We start from the raw sequence: 23,779 nt of genomic DNA on the forward strand, positions 1-23,779 counted from the left end.
ACATGATGTTTTATTGTTTTATATATATATATTTATATACCTGTCAGTGCTTTATGACAAATTATACTTTTTATTCCCGTATGACTTTATTCATGCTTTGCAGACTGCATACTTTCTCTCACCATGGAGATCTGTGTCTATGGCCTGAAGTGGCTACAGTTATTAAAGCATACAGTATTATCAGTATTATTAGCGGTATATAAATACTCATTTTGATTCAACCATAGGAATATACTGCTAGCATGACAGGCTTTTCAAACCACTTATTAAAAACAGAGCCAGTTTGTGATAGCCACACTGAGACCATTAATCATAGCAAGCACATTAATTAAACCCTCCCCTTCCCTTTCTCGTCCTCTTTCTCCGTCTCTATCCCTCTCTGACTTGATAGAGTGCAGAGGATCTTGACTGCCAGTAGAGCCTCGCTGCAAATTATACAAAAGTAGGCTTTTTAACAAGAAAAATATATTGAATTTGGTGTGAGTTTTTTTTTTTTTTTTTTAATTTCCAATGTGCTGACTCGGATCAAGGTACTCAGAATAAGCAGTGGCAAATTAATTAAAGTCAGTGCGGTGTTGTGCTGGGTGATTATCTTAAAGCTATCCACATCAGGATTAGCTAAAGCATAACTAGGGTTATTATGATTCCAAAACAGGCTTAACTTGCAGTATGAAATGCATGGATTTTAAAGTGTTTTTCTATCTCTTTCATTGCCTAATTCTAGATGGCTCTAGTGGGGACTGAGAGGGGATTCACAAGAGCTGGGAATTTTGCAAATTATTAATGAGGTTGAAATTTATTCCAATCACTGTGGACTGGAGTATGGGCAGGTAATTCTCATAAATGAATACATGCAGTATTGCTGAGCTATGCTTATGAGTAACCTTGGCATACCAGTCCATATGGGGCCTACATATTAATGATATTGACTCAAACATCTCATTCTAGAGTGGCAGGAGCGGCCTGGAGACCACTGCACTTGTTCAGATGTAGCCGAGTAGCCACCTGACACTGTCTCTTTAACTTTGCCAAGGATGGCTTCCATTGAGATGTCTAACTGTTTCTAGTACTGCCCCTGTTCTCAGGAGAGAGCAAGAAGAAGAGGGGAGGAGGGGAGGAGAAGAGAGGAGAGGAGAGGAGAGGAAACGTGAGGTGAGCAGCAGCAGTGTGTCATAAGCGGAGGAAGGAAAGCTGCTTGCCCTCGTTCTTTCTCTCCCTCGTTATCGTATTTTAAAGGAGAGGAGCCCCGCCAGGAGCCCCATACATTATATCCCTCCACAGTTAATATAGGGACGGCGGATAGCTCATTAAGATTGATCATTCCTCGTCCACCTCCACCATGCAGAACACAGCACCGGCTTCATTAATCACCGGGATTTCAAGATAAAGCTCAGTGGCGGCACAGTCGCAGGACCCGGAGCCTGACAGCCCGGCTGCTACGCGCATAATCACAGACGCAGTGCAGCCGCCCGGCTCCCTGCCACGCTACGAGGGGCACCGTATCCACGCCTCCCTCCCTCCTCCATCCTCTCCTCAACCTATACTCTCCTCCCTCCCCTCCTCCCCACCTGTCTTCTTCACTGCAATTGTCTGTCCGTTGCTTTTCGCTCAGCTCCACTCCCACTCCTGACACCGCCCCTCCCATGCTGTTGTTTCTCGACATCCACCTGCTTCCTTCATCCACTTATAGCCTCTGTGTTTTTCCCTTTTCCCCTCTTTTCATCCACTTGCCTCCCATTTTCTTTTCTTTTTCCCCCCTCCCTCTCCTCCATCCTCTGTGTCCTCCTTCCCCAGCGTACCTGCCACCTGTTCCATGCCTCTCTAACTTCTTTCTCCGCCTCCTTGCTTTCTCTACTCCACTGATGCTAGAATTGTAAACCATTCCTTTAATAGCCATGTTTTGTTTTGTTTTTTTGTTTTTTTAGCCTGGTAATGCTTCAGTTAGCAAAGTGGCAGTGGAAAATTTAAGAGAAGAAAGGATTAGAGGAGGGAGAAGAAAAAAATTCTGTCCGCCCAGATTGCACATTTGCCTGTGACAGCTGGACCGAGTGTCAGATGGCTGTTTTCATCTAAAACACACTATCATACTGTCTCTTTTGCCTTATTATCCTTACAAATAGTCTGCACTTTCCGACCAGAGCCACAGCTAGCTGGTCTCTAGAGTTGTAAGCACTTAATATTTCATGTGAAATCTTTATGACTTTTTGTTTAAATTATCTGACATCCACTGAGTTAATCTATCAAAGCTGTGTAATAAGCTTTTACCTTCAGACCTTGCCAGTAATATTTTTTATGCATTAAATATCCTGAAGTTTAGCTCAGTAATCAATATGTGCTGTATAAATATAAAAAAGTAACTAGGCTCTTGGATTGAATTTCAATTCAATTCTCCTAATCAAATCTGTGCTCAGGTATTGTCAGCGGGTAGAGGTTGCCAATTTAGGTCAGTTTCTTTCCACTGCCATTCTTTCAAAAGATTTCTCTCCATCTGTGAGACTTTGTCGACCCGTATTGTACTATGTAATAAAATGAACTCAAAATATCATTAAATTGAATTGCTCTATGGAGTGCCATTGGGTTGTATCTGGAATGATCTGTCACTTTTCTGAACCAAACACTTTCTATGGGAGCCTGGAAGATTTTTCATTTGAGCTTTATTTGGGATATTTTCTTACATGGTTCTTTTGTCAGACTGAGCCACTCATTCTGGAAGAAATATTCAGTCACTTCGTTTTAAACAAGATATAATATTCCTATAATATTCCTACATTTTTCAACGTACCTAAACGAGCAGAAGCCTTGTCCACGAAATGTACTGTACCATGAAAATCTAATTCTATCAGTGACATGACTGAATCAAATCTGAATTTTGCCGTCAGTGTGGTCTTGGAGACACCAGCTGTAGCAGGAACTACCACAGAGGTGGTCTTGACTTTCACAGGAGTCTCTCGGTCTGTCTGTGGGCGAAGCAGTCACAAAACCTGCTTTGTCAGAAACAGGTGTGTCATAGACCTGGTAAAGTGTGGAAAAAAACAGTTGTGGTCCACCCCCATGAGTACTGAACACTCTTTGTAATGTGGTAATAATGTGGTAATGAGGGTTATGAGTACTCAGAGCTTGGGACATCAGCTTGTTGGTAGGCGTCAAGGCTGGTGTTGTGATCCCACCACAAGATGTTGTGGTTTTGTTTTTTTGCTGTAAAATCTTGATGAGATTTGTGCTGTAGAATAACATGGAAGGAGTCAAATTGTTCAAATTGTACCAAATTGGACTTGGGACACAGTGTTCGACTTCCCATCATTGTTGTTATTATTTTTTACAGGAAATTTGGAGCCTTGTTTTTATCTTCTCATCTCCCTCGGAGTCCAATCCTTGATTACAAACACACTCACACACATAGAGCAACACAAATATGTTTCCTGCATTTGAGAGGAAGCGTGACAGAGCTGTAGCATCGTGCATTGAGTATTCACAAGAGGTTTCAAACTGAAACAGTGCCATTTACCTGCATGAGACGTCCGCTGCCCTCGGTTATGTAGGAGCAAATTGATTTGTGTGTAATGTAGTGTCAAAGTGAATGTAGGTTACACCCTGAAATGGGCCTGAATCTCAAACACCCCGTGTCAGAGTACATCTAATACGACCAGATTAATTGCCACAAGTCGAATGTCCACGTGTTATTCCTCACATCAGCCACCAAATAGGTAGTAATGCATTATCAATTAGGCTGAGTGTAAACCAAGCAGATGTTACCAGGAAGCCCGTCAATAGAGGATGTTTCTCACTAATGAGAAGGCATAATTGCAACAGGGAGGGAACTCGGTATTCAAAACAGCAGCAGATGTGCTGTGTGCATCTTAGCAAACAACCCAAAAGAAGTACAGCAGTATTAGTTCACTAATGCTCACGGTGCGCTCACTTATCTGAGTGGATAGTCCAACTTTTTCTTCATGCAGAAACTTTTAAATGGGTTTGATAATGCATGCCGGGCATCTAATAAATACTAATGACAGGACCAGACATTAGCAAGAATGGCTCCCCTGTCCAACTTAATATTCCACAGAGTTAGCAACAGGCTTCGCATGTGAAGATATATAATTCGCCTGTGACACAGACAAATGATAATGGCCTGAATTGCAATCAAGAGATGTTTGCAGGCTACTGCTGCACTCTGTAAGCTAAATAGACTCCAAGTCTTCCTTAGCAGTAAGGCAGACCACAGCGAGATGCCGAAAACAGCAATATACTGCTTCCCTATTACGTTCACAGAATGTGTTTTGTTGCTAGAGACTGCAGCGCTGAATTATGCTGTTGATTATTATCATTATTCTGCCACAACAGTCATTTTAACCACTCTCCCCGCTCAGATACAGACTGCAGCCCGCTCGACCGCGGGATAAAAAAGTATCGTATTAGAGAGTTAAACTTAGATTACAACTTTACGAGAAACACATCAGCGGTACATAAGCAGCGGAGCATGCTCGACACAAGCAGAATTTGTGGGGCAGCTCAGTCGTCTAATAGATTGTTTTCTGACCCTCGGGGGAGAGAAAGAGAGAGGGAGGGATGAAAGAAAGGAGAGACAAAAAAACTGATGAAATGCAAAGATTACTCGCCTGACTCCACCGAAGGCTGGGAGCTCATCTCAGGTGTGCACTCTGCTGAGAAGACTCCCACATACAACCTAACCCCACCACTAACCTTTCTGCTTGGGCTGCTGTGACTTTCACAAAGTTACCCAGTAAACACACATTGTCTTCAGGGGGAGATGTGACATTTATCTTAAGCTGCACCGGTGACATGGGAATTTTTTTTTTTTGTGTGTGTGTTGTTGTTGTATTTCCGTGTGTGTCGGTGTGTGCAGCTGTGTTGTCCTGCTGTTTGGGGTCAACTCGGAAGAAATGTAGCCCATAGAGGGGAGTATCGCCCATCATGTGCAAAGCTTGCAAGGAATGTACACAAACCAAAGTCATAAACACAGCTGAGGTGTAAGACAAGCTGGGCAGCGTATCTACATTCTCTCACACATACACTGGCATCTGTCCTCAACCACCACTATGCGCCTAAATGTGAAAGAGAAGGCGGCCTGGCACAGCTGAAGCTGTCTGTTCCAAAATTCAGCAGAGGAAAACTTTTAATCAAAGCAGAATGCAAGTCCACACTTTCTCATTTGAGGTATGTTTTTCACTTTAGATTTTATAGAAAGGTTATTCTAAAGTTATCCTTAAAGGGACAAACACAGAATATTTTCAAGAGTCCTTAATGGCATCTCTACATGATGTCTTGTAGGGAGTATTTCAACCACAACACTGAACTGTAAACTTGTATTTATGGCCTACAGCAACAGCAGTGAGGGCTGCTCATCCTTTGTCCCATTCACAAACCTGAATAAAAGTATCATTATGGAGACTTTGTCAGAGACCTTGACCTGAGGAGCTGCTTTCTGCTGAATTGACGAGGGCTATTTTCACATTAACAATCAAAGCGTGATGGTGCAGGACAACTGCAAATATAAAAATGCTGAATAACTGCATTACGGACCCATAATGATTCGTCTCCAAAGTACCTCGAACATTGTTATAATGTAAAATGCTCTGCTGCTGAACAGAACAAGTCCTAAAAACCTCAGCTGCCTGCGGCAATATGTTTTCCTGCACGAGTGTCCTTGCTCATTCAACGTGAGCATTATGTGAATTGTATAAGAATGCAAACTAATAGTTCAAATATGATTATAACTTATGTTCAGGTCTGTGTGGAAAGTTTTAAAAGACAACACGGTCTAGTGGGGGTGTTTTTATTGGCTGCCGCCGGCGATGAAAGTTCCCATCAGGTGAAAACTCTGTCTGTGGATGATGAAATGTCAGAGTGGACTCTGGCTACCTGACTGAGGGCCTGGAGACAAGTTTGGTATTTGTTGTAGCCGTGTTGTTGTGGCTTAAGGTCAAATCTCATTCACGGTGAGTGCGCCAGACAAAAGAGATCCTGTACAACAGACTAACAGACACCATGCACGTGTTTGTGCCAGGCAGCTCTCGGTTCTGCATATGAGTAAATGTCACACGCACTTAGTTACTTAGTCACATTCACGACTGGACGCTCCAAAAGAACGTGGACGCTCAGTCAACCCTCTCAAGGTGAAGTAGGAATGAAACCGTTTCCACAGATGTTCACTGAAAGGTTCAATTCACACTGATGCACAAGACCTGCGTTCCGAATGATGACTCATCTCACGCAGTCTGCCGTGTTTTTCCACCAGGGTTTATAACGTGGGCTGGACGGGAACCTGGCCTTTGCAATAATTCATATGAAACAGTAACTTAGCAATTTAATTAAAAGGGAAGATGGAGAAGTGTTACACACCCACTCAGTTCTAATCAAATCCCCCCCAGCAATATAGTATGTTATCTACACCAGCCAGCAACTTCTCATAAGCACAACATTGTTATTAGGATTATTCTCGTATGACATTGTCTTGCCTAAAGTTGTGTGTTTGTGTTTGTGTGTGCACATTTGCGTTGTGGTTCTGCGTATGCATGGCTGCATGTGTGTCTGTTTGCATTAGAGCTCGTTCGTCTTTGCATGATGACAATGTCATCTGTTGTGGATGAATTACTTGAATTACTGAACCCCAAGCTGAGTTTGACAAAGACGTCATCTATAATACTTGAGCAGAATGTTTGCTAATCTCTGCTACAGAAGCGCACAGTCCATTTGTACAATTTCCTGTGGCAAAGAAAGAAAAAAAAAACATAACATAACTAAAATCCATATTGGCATCTTGCCCGTTTGGCACTATTACAAATAAACCAGTCCACAAATTCAAGGCTTAAGCTCGGCCTGAGCCTTTTTTTAAAAACATGCAGACCTGTATTCCAGCTTTCTATCTCAGCTCCCTAAAGTAGAAGCGAGGAGCTCTTGGATTTTCTTCTCTTAAAGCTTCACACATGATATGGGCTTCTCTTATAATACAGATCTCTTGGAGAGAAAAATAAATGCTGCACTACAGAGTTTGAATCTCAGTAGTGAGGCATTTATGAGTCATTTGGACTGGTTATTAAATGATTAGTCAGTGTGTTAATCAGCACATTTATCTCCATTATTGGTTTTGGAGGAATTCCTTGTCATTTTTGGAGCCATATTGCTTTACTTCAACAAGTAATTTGCAGAAATCTCGGTGATGGAGGAAATATAAATTGTGGAATCAGCGGCTGATGCTGTGGAGCAATTTGGCCGCTGCCTCTTGTAAATGTAAATATGTCTGTTGCCTGTAGAAACAATTCGGAGGCAATTTTCTGCTCTGACATGGAAAATGATTGTTGACTCTGAATACATTCCATTAGTAACCCACCACATATAGTGACATCTATATTTTCATCATGGCATACGGGCTCCTATCTCCGTGTGTGAAATTGTCCAATGCTTGATTGGCTGTCACTGCAGCCTTGCAATTGGATGCTGATCGACCAATCGGAGCTGTCATCCCTGCCGCACGCCCCTGTCTGCTTCCAGTGGTTCAAAAAGAGCAAAGTGACTGTTACTTATCATAGGAGCAGTTCATTAGACTAATTAGATCATAATTATCATTTAATTCAGTGTTCATCACATCTCATTAGTCCATCTTTCTGCACCACTCACTTCTTTATTTTTTATGATATTTTTTCAAACATGTTTTTCTTAACGTATGTCAAGCTGACAGTAACAGGCCGGGTAACTATGAATACATTTGAACACGTCAAGTCCATGGATTGATACTAAGCTGCCTTCAAGGTGCTGTCAGTTTTCTGTGCTGCTGCGGTCACTGTGATGTGACATCTGTGACACACAGCATGAAAGATTGTCCCTGGTTGTGTGGTACAGTTTGTGTTTTTTATTCTGAAGATTCTGAGAATTGGGTTTGAGTCTGTGTGGAGAATCATGTGTGAGAGGTGGTGCACTGGATGTCAAATAGTGAGTCATCTCTTTATTTGTGACTGAAAGTTTTGTTACAGGTGAGCAGAAGTTTAGAAAAGAAAAAAGAAAACTTTTTGTACTCACCGGACTTTGTGTTCATAATTCAAGGTTAAAAGAGATGACATGTGGGGCAGGATCCACAATGACAAACTCTGACTGAACACAATGTCACCTCAGATAGAAATCAAAAAAAATAACTTGCAAAAAGATTATAATAAGACAGATTGCGTAACAGTGAATTCTGGGAAAATTAAGAGTATGTTCGAACTTTTAGAAATGAGAAATGAGGCATCCAACCACTCAGTTTTGTTTACCTCGGCAGAATGTGTTTTTCTTTGGTTAGAATTCAACAGTGCAAGGACACGTTCCATGGGAAATTCAGCAAAGAGGGTAACATAAAAAATATCAAATTTGAAAAAAAAAAAAGTCTGTGGTCTTTAAAATCTGTTTCCCTCCTCGTCGCTCTCTCCATACCAGTGTTAACAAACCAAAGCAAGAAATATGTTTTCCTGAATTTATTTATTCATTTATTTAGGTTTTGTTTTGGGGCGTCCTGATCAGTGCTGGTGTCATTGATTGTCACCATGGCAATATTGTTCTTAGGCCTGAGTTAGCAGTAGGGTGAAGGTGGTGAAGGTCTCTTATTATTTACTTGTGTTGGCCCACATCTATAGACCCGTCTGAAATGTCAACCCGTCTTTTCAGGTTGGCCCATTACATCGGTACTTGAGCTTGAATAACACATTGGATGGATGTGAGCAGGTTTTCTTGTACCTTCATTTACATGAAGCTGTCAGCTCAGCCTATATTCGGGGAGCTGTTAAAAATATTGTCTGTCATGATATACAGTACTTGGATTGAGATTAAGCAGCTTCACAGACAAATCAGGTGGCGAGTATTAAATTAGCACTAAGCTGTTTTCCATTTGTGTGTCTCTGAATGTTTGAATGGGTGTTTAATATCAGTGACGTATGATGGAAAACTACTGTATGAGCGCCATATGTTAAAATAGTTGGTCATGACTGTCACATTAGTGACTTGGCACCATATTGACTTTCATGTTTCGAGCAGGTTCAGAAACAGGTTTAAAAACAGCGAGGGAGGAGTGCTGCGGTGGTAATGATGTGTCAGAAAGCTATAACGGGACCACACACACACACACACACACACCCACACACACACATACACACACACACACACACACACATCTCTGATGATGTGTCATTGGATGTCGCTGGTATTGAAGTCAATGTAATCAAACCTTCTTTTTTATGTGTTTGTGGTCCCTTTAAGCCGACTTGGCTTTCCTGTCATGTGACCTGACCGGGTGACAGGTATTGGCACAATCAGTGTTACCTCTGTACTCCTAATTAAGAGCAGCTTTAGTGAATGTTGTAATAAAGACTTTGGAGTGCCTCGTATTCTCTTGGAACGTTTTAATTGGAAGAGAAAATAGACATGATGGTTTGATTTGTTTTCGTAGCTTAAAATGCTTTCAGCTGGAATAAACTCCACAATCCTCCTTTGAATTATTTTGGAACAGGAGTCATGTCCCAGTTCCTCCTCGGGTAGAGTTATTCCTGTGGAGAATCTGTTGTAGGTTAAAAACTCACTCTGCATTGATTGCGAGACGAGGACCGACGAAAAAGAGACATCTTTATTTTTCTGTCATTTACTGAGCTGAGATGGAAAATTATACTGTACAAACATCGTTGCGAGTACATGTTTGAAATGAATTTCATTCAAAGTTTTGCTTGGGGGTCGATTCTTTTTGGGACCGGTTCTCTGTTATTTCATGTGGTTTTCAAAATAAATGAAATGCTTGCACGTCTTCAAAACTCCAAAATAAAATCCTTTGACACAGGCAATGATACTACAAAGGCACAAGTGTGCAAAACAGCAGAAATGCATATGATTATATTGTAATTAGCATACATATAATTCAGAAACTTGTTCTCATTGCAGAAGACAGGATTTCCTGATGTGTTTCATACTTAAAATTATAATCTCCTGTGAACTCCTGACAAACATTGTGTACGTATTGTGTATGTTTCAGCTTTCAACAAACAGTGCAGTGCAACTTTTGCCATCTGAGTGCACATTTGAAAAACGTCTGAGCGTCTTATTTCTGTCAGACTTTGACCAGGTGTTGCGGAGCCTGAAAGAAGGGGAAAGATGTGACGGCGCTGTTATGCTCGGTGCAGCCACAGGTGTATCCTCTTGTTAAAACCTGTTTGAGGGAGTATGACTGCTCGTCACCCACTCTCCCCTCTGCCTGGCTAATGAGGAAGCTACCGCAGCAGTCCAGACCACACTCACTACTCACTACTTCTCACTACACATAAACAGAAAGAACAAGAGAACATCGCATGACATCCTGTCATGATGTTGCAGCAGGCCAACAGATGCTCCCCGGGCTCTCTTTGTTTATGTTCTCCCTCCTGAAAGCCTGTGCTTGTATTTGCCTCCACTTTGTTCTGCCAGTGCCAATTGTTTGCTTGCTTGTGTGTGTGTGTGTGTGTGTGTGTGTGTGTGTGTGTGTGTGTGTGTGTGTGTGTGTGTGTGTGTGTGTGTGTGTGTGTGTGTGTGTGTGTGTGTGTGTGTGTGTGTGTGTGTGTGTGTGTGTGTGTGTGTGTGTGTGTGTGTGTGTGTGTGTGTGTGTGTGTGTGTGTGTGTGTGTGTGTGTGTGTGTGCATGCATGTCTGACCCTTGCACCAGAGGGTGTATGTAGAAGTTTGAATGTGCAATGCGGGACAGAGCAACCCTGTGCTTTTTTAATGCAGCTCAGGGTCTTTTCCTGCATGCCTATTGGAGAGAGCAACAAAGGCCCAGACGGCCTCTTTGAGGGGCCACAGGTTCCTTTTCTCTGTCAAAGTGTCTCCCCCCCCCCACCCCTCGGCTCGGTCCAGACTCGTTGACAGTAGTGCTGAGGCTGAAGCAGCTCAGCTCAGCTCAGCACATTTTTGAGCAGGGAAAAATAAAGCGTCCTCATCATGGACTATTCTCTGAGGCTATATGGTGCCACTGCTCTTTTACAGAGTGAAATCAGGACAGCAAGAGACTCAAGGGGTCTCGAGGATTTCTGATGCCTTACATGAGCTGATTTGCTGGGAGGAGGCACAAAGGCTGTTGAGACGTCTCCAGAAACGAATGTGGCGGTGATTGTGAGAGGTATGTTGCAGAATAATTGCAGCTTGTAAGAGACAAGGGATGAATTGAGTTATACATGAGATCTGCTCACTTTTATCCATGTGGAACGTTGTTTGTTCAGTAGTGGGCATCTAGATAAGTGGCCTGCTATTGCTGGTGACCTGTTAAAGGCTGCCCTTTAGCCATCATGGCTTTTGAAATGGACTGCCCTGAGCTGAAGGTGCTGGCACTAAAAGGAAATGGTTTATGAAATGTCCCTTTTGAAAACCGCTTGCCTTCTTTCCTGCACTTTAACTAAAATAACAGCAATGTGTTTTTAACTTGACTGCATCTCTACTTGGGATATTGTGTGAGTTAGGGTGGAATATTGTAAAACGATGAAAAAATCAAATTTTTCCAATATATTCTCTCTTTCAATAAATCTAAAAGCTGAAATGAAGTTACTGTATGTACATTTATGTGACGGATTACATCAAACATGAACTGATACATATAGGACAGGGGAAAAAAATAGTTGAAAAAAAAACACATGAAAAATGTCACTCCTAAAATAGTTCCATGTTCACTTTTATGTTTTCAAAGTTGTATTTTATTTAAATATTTTGTGATTCAGACACCAGAGATTTGGCCCAGTATTTCCCCAAAGTAACTCAAATTTGCAGCAATTTGTCATTCAAAAAATAAATGTGCCTTTGTTTACCTGTCAAATTTAATACAAAAAAAGTCATTTGTCTTTTTTTCTGTTTGAAGCAAGCTGAAAGTGTGATCATAATAATGTGCCAACATCAAAATACACTGAAGACCTAAGCACTTTAATCCTTGTTAGCAAGAACACTCATTTATTATGAATATTTCACTTTAAATGTAATAAAAAAAAACACTTGAAATGTATTTGAGTTATGTCTAGAGAGGGATTTCAAATTAGAAATTAAATTAAATATGTTTTCAATCTTCCATAAGTTTGCTCTGCATCTATTTCAGACAACCATGGAGGTGAGATACCGTAATTGCATATTAATTGATTTTTAATAACTTCACACATAAACAGCAAAATGAGGATTTGTGTAAATGATGTCCATTTTCACAATAACAACTTTGGCATTACATACAACAGATACATGGTAGTTATATCAGATACAGCAAAAAATAGGTTCACTGGTCTTTTATCTGAGCTGAAGAAATCTTTTCTTTCTTTTTTTGAAACTAGTCTGAAGGCGGTTACAACCTTGGATTCCAAGAGGCAAACTCTGCATAGAGACAGAAAAGTCTAAAAACACACACACATCAGTCATTCAAGACATAATTTAAAATAATTTAGCATAAATGCATCCTCAGCTCCAGTGCTGATGTTTTATCTTTTGTGTTGTTGTACCTGGGACATGAGTGATGATATCATCCAACAACTTGTTCTTACAGTGAACTTCTGCCTGTGAATGCTGCATGTGGGTGTCTATTTAGTATTTTTCTTATCAAAGTCAGAAGCAAACAGAAAGCTTTTCCAAATATTCATGTGGTTCTGTCCAGATCTGGAACATGATGGTTTGGACTAGTCATAATTAATAGCACACAAGTTATTCATTTTAATCACATTTCCATTACCAGTGCAGCATTTTACATGGGAATACCTACCTATAAATCCTCTTGACATTATCAAACAGGGTTTTACTGTAGGGTTTCAGGCCTTCTGTTCTCTTCAGGGAAAACACATTTTGGGAGCCCAACTCTGTGAAAGCTTTTTGCTTGGAAAAAGTTCTTTTGTGTGCATTTATTATCAACCATGCTCTTGGCCTACTCTTACTTATTCTGTTGTGAGTTGCTCTTTGAAATAGAATTTCTCAAACGCCCCTACTCATCAAAAGGCTTTTGCATGAGGAAGCCCATTTTGATAAGACTGTCTCAGTCCAGTCTGTTCCAATCCTGCAACAATGCTGCTGCTGCTTCTTTTAAATAACCAGTAGCAAAAAGTCTGCTTTAATGTAATGTAATGTAATGTAATAATAATAAAAATATTTACAGTTGTGAATACCATGTAAACCATGTTACTAATTGTAAATGATTAATTTATGAATACCTACAGAAAACAGTTCATTATTTCATTTTTTTTTTTTAAAGTAATTTTCGGGAAGGTGTCGTTACTTTTCATAGAACATACATTTTTTTTCATTTTAATGTACCTGAATTATCAAAAATATGAATTACGAGGTTAACGATTACTGAAAAGTAATTAGTTTAAAAAAAAAAGGCTTAAATGAAAATTATTCTAATTTATCTAAAATAATCAAATTTTATTCATTCTTGTAATTCGAGTTATTTGAAAATTTCTCAAGATTTTCTTCAGCTAATATACAAAGACATTATCAGAAAATATTGAAAAAGGAATAGTTTTAAATGCAGTGGTATAATAAAGCACTAAGGACTTTAATTTCTTTTAATACGTCATTTTATTAAAAAAAGAAAGAAAGAAAATGATATATACACAGAATAGTCTTCAAGCTAAAGAAAACCCATTATAGCAGAATTGTCCATTGAATTATTGATCAGCTTTCATGGTTTGTTCCAGGTAATTAAGCTGTGAGTATGGATTGTTGAAAGTTTAAAAGAGAAGAAAAAGGTCAAAGTGAAAACATCTTTGTCCTTTCTGCTGTGTAACAGAATGTCATCCAGTTGGATCGAGCTATGTGGATAATTACATGTTTACTTGAGCTGTCGAAAACACAATATTTCTCAGGGAGGATAGAGGGAAATGTGGCTAATAAGAGACATAATTGGAATGGATTATAATATCAAGTCACTTTTCTGTATGTTTATATATACAGTATGATTTATCCTGTTTATCACAAGCCGTCGTATTTCTCGAGTAACATGTTGTATCTCGTTCTTCGACTTCTCTGAAAAATCTGTGAAAGCAAATCATTTTTTTAAATGTTCATCCCTCTTGAACTTTATTTTATAAATGTATTGTTTTTTTTATTCACAAAAAAGGACGCTATAAAAATCTAAATATTTTAAAGCTATATACAGTATAAGTTTAGGAGCCAGACATCAGAAAACTCCATCCAGTTTATTGGCATAAATTTATATTAATAGTTTTGAGTTTGATTTTATATTTAAGACAGTATTTTAGACATTTTTTCGGCGCTAGGAAAAATAAAAATTCTAAGATGTAGAAAGCATCATTTGCCTCAGAGCCTTCTGCTGTGATACGAACATGTTAAATTATTTGCCCTTTACCTCTCAACCTATTGTCCACAGCAATTGGCAAGTTGCTCTTTAAAAGAAATACAGAATATATTATAAGCTTATGAAGATGTGTCTGAAAATGTTCAGCTTTTATATAAAGATGTAAAATGGCGGGTCTTCATGGGGTGCATGTAAAACAGATGTAGGACCTTAAAATGGCTCCTTGTTCAGCAACCAATGGTGTGCTGCTTTAACATCAGCCAATTACAGCTCAGTGAAATGACTTGCCACACCTTAAAGTAGTGAGCGCTGATAGGTTGGGTGGAAATCTCACCAGAGGAGTCCATTGGCCACAACGCCTAGAGATATTTGACAGTGCTATAGTTACTAGGCTGAACAGCAGAACTGGCACAAGGAATCAAACCCCCTGTGCTCTCTGTTAACCAATCGTGTGGCGCCAGCACAGGGTGTTATTATCACTGTGAACGGTTTCGAGGCAGGAACGCTAGCACTTTTCATCAATGTTTGCGGTCCGTGGTAAAGTCCAGTAAATGTAGCACGTTACACTCCCATGAGAATATCTGTGTACTCCCTACAAAAACCAACCGTACTGCTGTTTTGATAGCACCAGGCGGTTCCGTTGCCCCCACTTGACGGTCCTCAAAGAGATTTTTTTTTTTTTCCTTTTCAAGAGTATTGAGATGTTTGGTGTTTCAAAGCCGCTGTGGTCCCATTGAACATGGCTGTGCCTCACCACACTCCACGCCAAAGCTGAGAATGGGGACGCCATGTGCAGTTTCATGGTGCCCGGCGGTGATGAGTTGTTCTAGGGCACTCACCGATCCACCCCAAGAAGCCATAATTAGCTTTTCCATCGGGCATTCAGGTGTGTCTGCACGGCTCCGAGGGAGGCGGCCATTGTTTACTGACAAGTGGAGTTCTCTGTCTCCCCCTCTCACTTTCTCTATTGTTGGGGCAAATGGATGGTGTGCGGTGTGGCTGATTGGAGGTGAGAGCCATATCGGTCGCTGGAGATTCACTAATGCAAACGCAAAACTACTGAGTATTCACTATTCACAGTCCGTGCCCACACAGTAATCAGATAGCTGGCCAACTGACAAGCGGCAGTGGAGTGGAATGTGGAGAGTGGAGAGAGATGGATGAAAGACAAGGCAAATGCCAGCTTTGTGTTGTGAGTGTGCATGTGTATGGCTCACTCTGACCACTGCAGCTGTGCATCTGGTCAAAAAACAGCAGACATATTGTCAAAAAATTGCATCTATTATTTCTTTTTTCCTTCTTCTCCCATTTGGTATTCAGCATGTTTAATAACCAGGTCATTCTTTCTGGCCATTAATTTTTTGATGCGATAACTCTGAAGGATGCACCGCTCGGAGAAGAGGCTTTTACCAAAGCACGCCTCTGAATTGCACCTTATTTGTCATGTGTCTTTATACTGTATAATTTCAGCTACCAAATTAATTCAGAGCTGAGCTCCCAGTGTCAGTCAGGAGAATGGAAGGCGCTAAATGAGTGGATATTCCAGCCAAATAAAAGGGCGAGTGTCATTCCAGGTTAATTAAATCCCTGCTTTGAGTCTGGCTTGAACACAGACCTCTTTCAGGATGATAATGGGGAATAAAAAAAAATCCTTTATTTCAGCTTGGATGTCACCAATACAATCACAAGTCTCATCAGTTTCCCACACCGAATGGCTGGCGGCTGTGTAAAGCACAGAACTATCCATACACACATGCACACCTTTCTTCTTATACACACAGCATGACTGACAGTAAATGACACAGGACCGCCATTACTATGTTTACACTGTGGCTGCATTAGCCTCAAGGAAAAGTAACTCTCTCTCTGCTTATCGAGGTAGAATTTGCCACCTTTCTTATCTTTCTCATCACATAGTATCTCGTCGAGTACTGTGGCTACTGTTTATCTTTTCTCAGCATGGAATACGTGCCTTTGTACAACACTGACAGGCTTTGTGCCAAATAACTGTTTACTGTGCCTCACAGCCTGCAGTCTCTATCAGGAGCTCCGTTAATGCTAGGAAGACAGTATGGAAGCTGGCTGCCTCTATAATCATGTTCCACATTATTGTGTCTGGAGATTACGATTTGAATCTGTTGGTGTTTGCTTTTAGTCGAATTCTTGATGGGAAATTAACAAAGCTGCAGTGTTGGTTATCCCTCCTGAGGCTGTAAAATAAGTTGCTAGTCTCCTGCTGGTTTTCACTCTCAGCATCCCCTCATGGTGCCTCATTAAGACACACAGAAACAAGCGTCTCCGACCCAACGCTACAGTAAGGCCAGGCCTAACATTGTACTGCTGCACCACCACATTATACAGCTCACTGTGTACTGTGGCCTTCAACGGCACATTGGTTTGCTCTAAGCATGTTTTCTCAGATTGTGTTTTGTCCCTGTTTTTCTAGTTTATAGTCTGTTTTTTTTTTTCTCCTGGAAACGAAGACGAGGGAGGGTGGCATATGTTATTTTCTAAGACAGAGAGAAGCAGTTGTTGGGATTTGGGGATAAGCAGTTGTTTTCTCATTGAGCGACGTTTGAAGGTCAACTAGGGCACTAGTGAGAAGCCAAAGAATTTTATTTTGGTATGAATAATACATTGACAGTACCTCTGTTTTCAGCCCACATCTCTTTTTAGATGCTTTTTAATCTCATTCAGCTTCCCTTCATTGAAGTTCTAGTGCTGCAGTGTAAATTTACCCAAGTCAAATGCAGTTAAACAAGTGTCTTTTCCCATAATCATCCTAGTTTTTTTTTTTTCAATCTTATTCCTAGTTCTATGTTAACAAATAGCATGTTTTGTGTTATGCTTAATCCTCAATGCAGGATAGAATATGTGATTTAATTATTTCCTGTTTTTACATGCACTCTTTTTCTGCAAAATGTGTACATGCCTCATTTTGCCTTTGCTGAAATGTTGAATTGAATCTGTACATATCACTCTTCTATCATATAATGAACTGTTTCTTAAGACTTACCAGCATTATTGTGTTCTACTGCACTTTTCAACATTTTGCTCTTGTTTCTTGTTGTCATGCTTTTTGATGCACATGTATGTACAGAGGACAGAAAGATTCTAAACCCAAATGTGGCATTGTCTGTTTCTCTTTCTTGTTCTACAGAGATGTTGAAGGAGTTGAACCAACAGCGCAGAGCGAAAGAGTTTACAGACCTGAAAATTATTGTTGAAGGCAAAGAGTTTGAAGTCCACCAAAATGTTCTAGCTTCCTGCAGCTTGTATTTCAAGGACCTGGTGAAAAGGTTTGCCTTCGCTTCCCCTCCCACCAGCTGTTGATCCAGTCTGTTCTTTTCATAGGGCGCATTTGTGTCGCTTTTTTTTTTTCCCTTCCCCTCTCTCTCTTGCAGGTGTGTGAAGATTTTGGTTCCTAGCACAGGGCCAGCAGCCATTCCTTCCTCTTCCCACTCAAATGAATGTATCTGAAACTGGAGAAAAAAGGTCAACCCCTCGTCATTACCTTTTCTCCCCATGTAGGGCAATTTAACCACATTTCCATTTTAATGAGCAGTGAAAATGTTCCATGACTGGGGATGTTTTAAAACTCACCAAAGGGCCAAAACAAAAGAATCATACATTCTACACTATGGGTGGTAATTTGCCAAAGCCACGCTGTCTTCTGTGGGCCGAGGGATTTTTGTCTCCCAAGCTACCATATTTTTCTGTTGCTAATTTGTGAGTTTTTGCTGCAAAACAGCCTTTTCATATGCTAATACATCATGGTTAGTCTAATAAAAAAGACATTTCAGTCTTAAACAAAGGACAAAACAAAAGCGCATCTAAGACAGCTTACTGAACCACCAGTTTCACAGGTTAACACCACCCTTCACTAATGTATTCATTTGATGTGGATCTAAGTATTCCCCTAGTATTCTGCCCTTCATACTCCATGTTTTTTTATATTCATGGGCTGTTTTGTTTCCATGGGTGCCTGTCTGCATACAAGTGCGTGCGTGTGTGTGCGTGCGTGTTAGCTGCAGACCTTTTTAGTGTCTTTAGATGTGTGTGTGTGCACATGTGTAACTGTAAAGTTTGAAAGCGCAAGTATGTTTTTTTTTTTATATCTGCCTTGTTTTCCGGGAAGGGAATACCATAATTCCCTAATGTCCTCATCCTTACTTCAAATCCTTGCAGGTGTTCTGGCTTGATTGAGAGTCCCCTGGACCCAAAGTTGTTTTGCCGCCTTGCTGTTTGTGTGCGTGACTGTGTGTTTGTTCTCACTTGCATGGCTATGTATGAAGTGCTGAGCAAAGACAAAGACAAACAGAAAGACACACACGGTCGCTGGAGGTAGCTGGGAATGCCTCAGGGAAGTGTGCCCCGCAGCCATGCTGCCTCCACAGCCGGCTCATCAGAAAGCTGCTTATCAGTTACTGCGGCCTCCCAGTCCCCGCTCACCACTGATACACTTGTTCCTCCTCAATAGGGAAGGAGTGAGGACGACCAGAGAGAGCAGAGGCAAGGGAATCTCAGAGCCGGCCACACCTATATACTAGGACCACTCATCTCCATGACAGCAATGTGTGCACCCCATGAATAAAAAAAGAGGCGCTCGGTCTCCCTTTGACCTTGACAATAGCAGAGAAGCTTCCTGAGAGACTGAAGTGACTTTGGATAGCAGTGAAGCCCCCATGCTGGCCAACCTGTCTATCAGCTTGTCTGGCCTGGGCCTCTTATCCAGGACGTACAGTGGCCGGATCATTTATGCGTAGAGACGGGGCCATGGAAAGACACTGTAGTCCCAGAGGAGCAGGCTGAATTTCATCAAGCTCATCTCCATGTCGGCTGCAGCCTATATAGTCTGATTTCTCTCCTTTAATTTGACAGTTTAATAGAGCAAATTCCCATTAATTGGCTAATTAATTATAATGCTGTGATTTATTGTCACAGCCGTCATTTTTCACGACATTACGTCTGAAATTGAATTTTTCTCATTTGACCTCACACTGGAGAATATCTGATGAATTTGTTGCAATAGTTGTTAATTTTGGACGACATCTTTAGTTGTAATGTAATGAAATCATGATCATCAGCATCAGCAGCGATGGCTGTTGTTATTATGAAGCATGTGGCACCTTGGCTTTATGGAGATGAGAGCTGTTAGAGTGGGACAGCAGTGGAGAGTTGACGAGCGAAGCACCAAAAAGGGGGGAAAAAAACAAAAAAAGCAAAGGAATAAAAGTGACTGAAGAGCGCAGGAGGGGAGGGAGAGATGAGCTGTGAGGTTTGCAGCCAGGCTCAGTGTCACAAGCTCGGTCAGAGAGGAGCAACACAGAGCCAAAGGCCTGTCTGTCATTGAGTTACGGCCTCCCATGTGCTGTTCAGGCCGCGTTTTGAGTGCAGCTGGAATTATGCTGATGCTACTCGTGGCTCACTACTGTCCACGTCTTTATGAGGTCAAATAAGAGACAGAGAGATAAAGAGAAAGAGAGAGACTTCATCTCTTTATATTATCCATACTCAGTCGCCCAACTCAATCAGGAGGCATTCAAGTGCTGTTCACCCCGTCAGCCTGTTGTAAACCATCACTGTGTGTGTGTGTGTGCAAATGTACTTGACATGAAGCCTCTGCACGTGTTTTCCAGGATGCATGCTTTAGTCTGTGAGAGTGTGTGTGCGTGTGTGTGTATGTGTGTGCATACTGTAGGTTGCAAGGACATAATTCTTGTGTGTTATCCAGGCAGGCTGCCATTACTCAGAAAGTAGAGATGTACTACTCGAGGGTGAGGGAGTACACATCACACTTACTTTCCCTGCCCTACCCACACACACACACAGAGACACAGACACACACACACCAACCCAATGAGTCACTTAAGAAATTAAAGACTTAATTGGCAAAGAGCCGGAATTTAGCAGCATGGAATGGCAAAGCAATTATGAAAATTCATTTTTTTTCAAATTTGGAAATATGCTTTTTTGGAAGACACTCCCCAGGCACCACATGATGCGAGAGTTTTCAAAGACGTAATGATAATAAAAAAAAAGAAGAAAAAAATCAAACCTTTCCACAAACATGCGTTTTCTCAAGCGAATCCTAAAATGTCTGTCTCCCTCTTTTTAGTGTTCTCCTCCGCTGCCCAGCCTCACCTCACACATCAGAATGTGTTCATTCAACCTGCCATCTTACCCCATGATACCTGAAGAATGTAATGCCGCGCCGAAATGTACGCACACGTCCGCCCTTGCCCCCACCCAAAAACCTATTACCCTACCCTTTAAAGGGCCGATGCACAGAGCAGGGAGACAGATCATCTCCGGTAATTCCATTTTACCCCTCGGGATTTTTCAATAAGTGTGCTCCGCAGGCATTTAATTTATGGCCACTGCATCTCCACACACCACAGTAATGTAAAAAGCTCCAGAATCTTTCAGCAGTCCTGACACATGCTTTCATGCCTTTTGTTTCTCTCCCTTCTTCTTCTTCCTCTTCTCTCCGTCATCGCATGGTTTTTTCTGTGCCTGTGACTCAGAGAGTGTTATTATGACTACAGTATGAGACGGGCAGAGAGCTGTGTTAAAGCCCATTACAGTGTCGGCCCTGTGTGAACGCTGCAGCTGAGCCCCGAGTGCTCCATTCAGCAGGACACTGTTACTGCTCCTCAGATTTCAATTAGAATGGTTGTTCTGACCAGCTGTATTTATGGGGTCAGTTCATCCACATTACAAAGCAGATCCTCTTAATTTCCCCATAGTTGTGTCCAGCCATGCAGGGAGATCTTTCTTATATTTGGCTTAACTTTTAAGATACCTGAGATTTCTGCCTCTCCTCGCACACATTTTCATTTTCCCATCCTAAATCTCTAATATTGCAACTCATTTTCACCAAATTCCCGTAACTGCGCGAATGTGACATAAATTGCCTGTTTCAAATTGATGAGTGGCTCGTAATCATCTCCCCTAAATTTCCATGTAAGGCTTCTTGTTCCACTTAATTTAATTTGTGGGCACGTTTCATTCCAGAGAAATGACAGCCAAGAGTAAACTTCACAGTTTCTATCTGAAATCAGCAGACGAGCGACTAGTGTCACTAATCATAATAAGGAACCAGAAACAGTTAATAATGCAGCAACCAGCTCGCCTCACCAGAAGACTCTGTCAAAGCTCTGAGTGAATTGGAAAGCTGTGGTGATTGTGATATTAATTTTGAACTTTTTACTTTAGTATCAGTCTATTCTCAACCAGAGTATTGCTTTATAATTCATCACAAATTGATGATGGATGAACATCCAGTTTTCTTACCATATGTATAAATACAGTACATTATATACAGGATTTATCTGGTAAACATTTGCTTTCCAAAAATACATTGTGCTTTTTTTTTGTCGTTTTTGTATTCCACTTGGTGTAGGGTTGGAGGCAGAAATCTCAAGAATCTGGGCAAACAAAATCCTTACGCCTGGCTAGAAACCTTTCAACACCTACAATTAATTGGCCCTTTAATCAAGGAGAGGCAAACCGTAGCAGATTTTTTGTTATCGCACTTAAATCTAACACCAGCACCTCAAACTAAACTCTCAAGTTTTTCTATCAGGAGTTCTGTCAATCCGACGTCCACCTTTAGTTCTCTCTCTCCGGTGCTGATGGCCCTGTGTTCACACTTGGACGGCAGTTTGGGCTTTTAAACTCTCCACCTGTCACCCTGTCCTCTTCGTCCTCTGGAGCGTCTGACACAAACTGGACTGGTTCCAGCCAGATAGAACCTTGAAGTCTCCTGCATTAAAACTGATGTTATGGCCTCGATACGGGAATGCAAACACAAGCAAAAACTTGATTTCCAACATGGAATGAATCCACCGCATTCTGCGTGTTTATTTTTATAATTCATTCCTGATTTATGTTGGTGCAGAAGATGTAAATAGAAGCCATTTTTAGCCCCGACAGTGTAGGCTTTGCATCTGAATAAGCCTCCATGTTAGCATGTCTTGGTAGCGTATGTGCCTCCACAAAATAAATGGTCTTGTAAGAAAAAGCTAAATGTATTCCCTGTAAAATGGGCTTTTTTTTTTTTTTTGAAGGATGTATTAGAAAGTAAGTGTGTGTGTTTGTATGTGTGCGTGCGTGCGTGTTGCCGCTCCCCTCCTTCCTCTCCGCCTCTGCTCACCACCATTTTGACAGTCTCTGCTGATTTTAAGACTTCCTCTTGAGTAAGTGGTACATTTTTCACAAACAAATTTCTTTGCCTGAGTGTGCCCATCTTTTTTTTTCCTCCCTTCGCCCTACCTCTCTCCTCTCTGTCTCTCCTGTCCTCCCTGCCTCCCTCTCTCACTATTTGAATTCAAGTCTGCAATCAGACGCGGCATAAATATCCACCTCTTTTAGAAGCTCCAGAAAAGTCATTTCCATAACATAAGTGCTCAGACAAAACAAACTGCCACTCGAGTCGGTTGCTATTGCACTAATTGACCAGGTTGATGAGCATGCTCTTCTTTTTATTTTTAGCTCCCCCCCCCTCCCCTCCCACACCCAACCAAACACCTACCCCCCACCCCCTGCTTTTTCTTCCCCACCTCCCTCCATCACTTTAACGCTGAACGACACTCCCCTTCCCTTCTTTCTGTCTTACTACCTGCCCCCCACTGCAGGGCTTTGTGCGGAAAAAGGGCAATAACACTATGTGGCTTTTTGCTTTGCAGGAGGAAAATGAGTAACTACCTTGGTTTTTCCAGCCAATGTCCATCCAGAGACAAATGCCATTGTCTTTTATTTTATTTTTTTTGGATGTCCTTCTCCCCCTCTCACCTCCTGAGTGCGCTTTAAATGACAACTAATGTCTCAGTTCATACACTACAGGCTACTTGATGATTATTGCAGCGAAGACAAAGGCTCTTGTTTAGGTGTGATGGTGGATTTTTTTCGGGGGTGGGCGGGGATATCTCTTATTTAAAAGACCAAGGCACAGTCATGGAACAACCCAACCCCTCCCTGAGAAGGATGGCTGCTGGCTCCCTGTGGAAGAACCATCTCGCCCTGCCTCCCCTTCCTTTTGCTTCCTCCTCATCCACTGCCGCCACCACCCCCCCTCCTCCTCCTCCTCCTCTCTCGTTCCTCACTCTAACCATTTTGTCTACCTGTCTCATCTTGTTTGTTTTGCTGTCTGTGTCTCCACTAAATGCTGACTGTTTGTCATGATTTCTAATCCAACAAACTGGCTCCAACAGAAAAGGAAAAGAGACGCACATGAGCACACACCCACACAGAGAGAAAAAAAAACAGACAGAGCGTTATCATTGTGCTGCCATGACTGACAGAAGCAAACAGCCTCCATCCATCTTAATGTAGGGTACTTTTCATATCGTTGATGTCCGTAGCCGCAGGGAGAGAGACGTAGTAGTGGGGGCATGCGTTCTGCGGGACTTTGATTCCATTTATTTTGCCCTTGAGTGGATTATTGTTTCACATGGGACATTAAACATGGGTGGCGAGGTGTTATTCGACGCTCTCA

General features: G+C 41.5%; 1 protein-coding gene across 1 annotated transcript in view; it reads left to right on the forward strand.

The window, feature by feature from the left end:
* Positions 1–23,779, forward strand: part of klhl29 (kelch like family member 29) — a gene marked incomplete at its 3' end in the record, with an annotated part of 210,032 nt that overhangs the window by 112,390 nt on the left and 73,863 nt on the right. The window contains 3 exon segments of the mRNA XM_084000631.1: positions 17,441–17,579; positions 17,685–17,757; positions 17,759–17,775. Of these exon segments, the coding sequence (XP_083856757.1) occupies positions 17,441–17,579; positions 17,685–17,757; positions 17,759–17,775 (229 nt within the window).

The sequence above is a fragment of the Trachurus trachurus genome, assembly GCF_905171665.1.
Source record: "Trachurus trachurus genome assembly, chromosome: 24".
NCBI classification, from domain to species: Eukaryota; Metazoa; Chordata; class Actinopteri; order Carangiformes; family Carangidae; genus Trachurus; species Trachurus trachurus.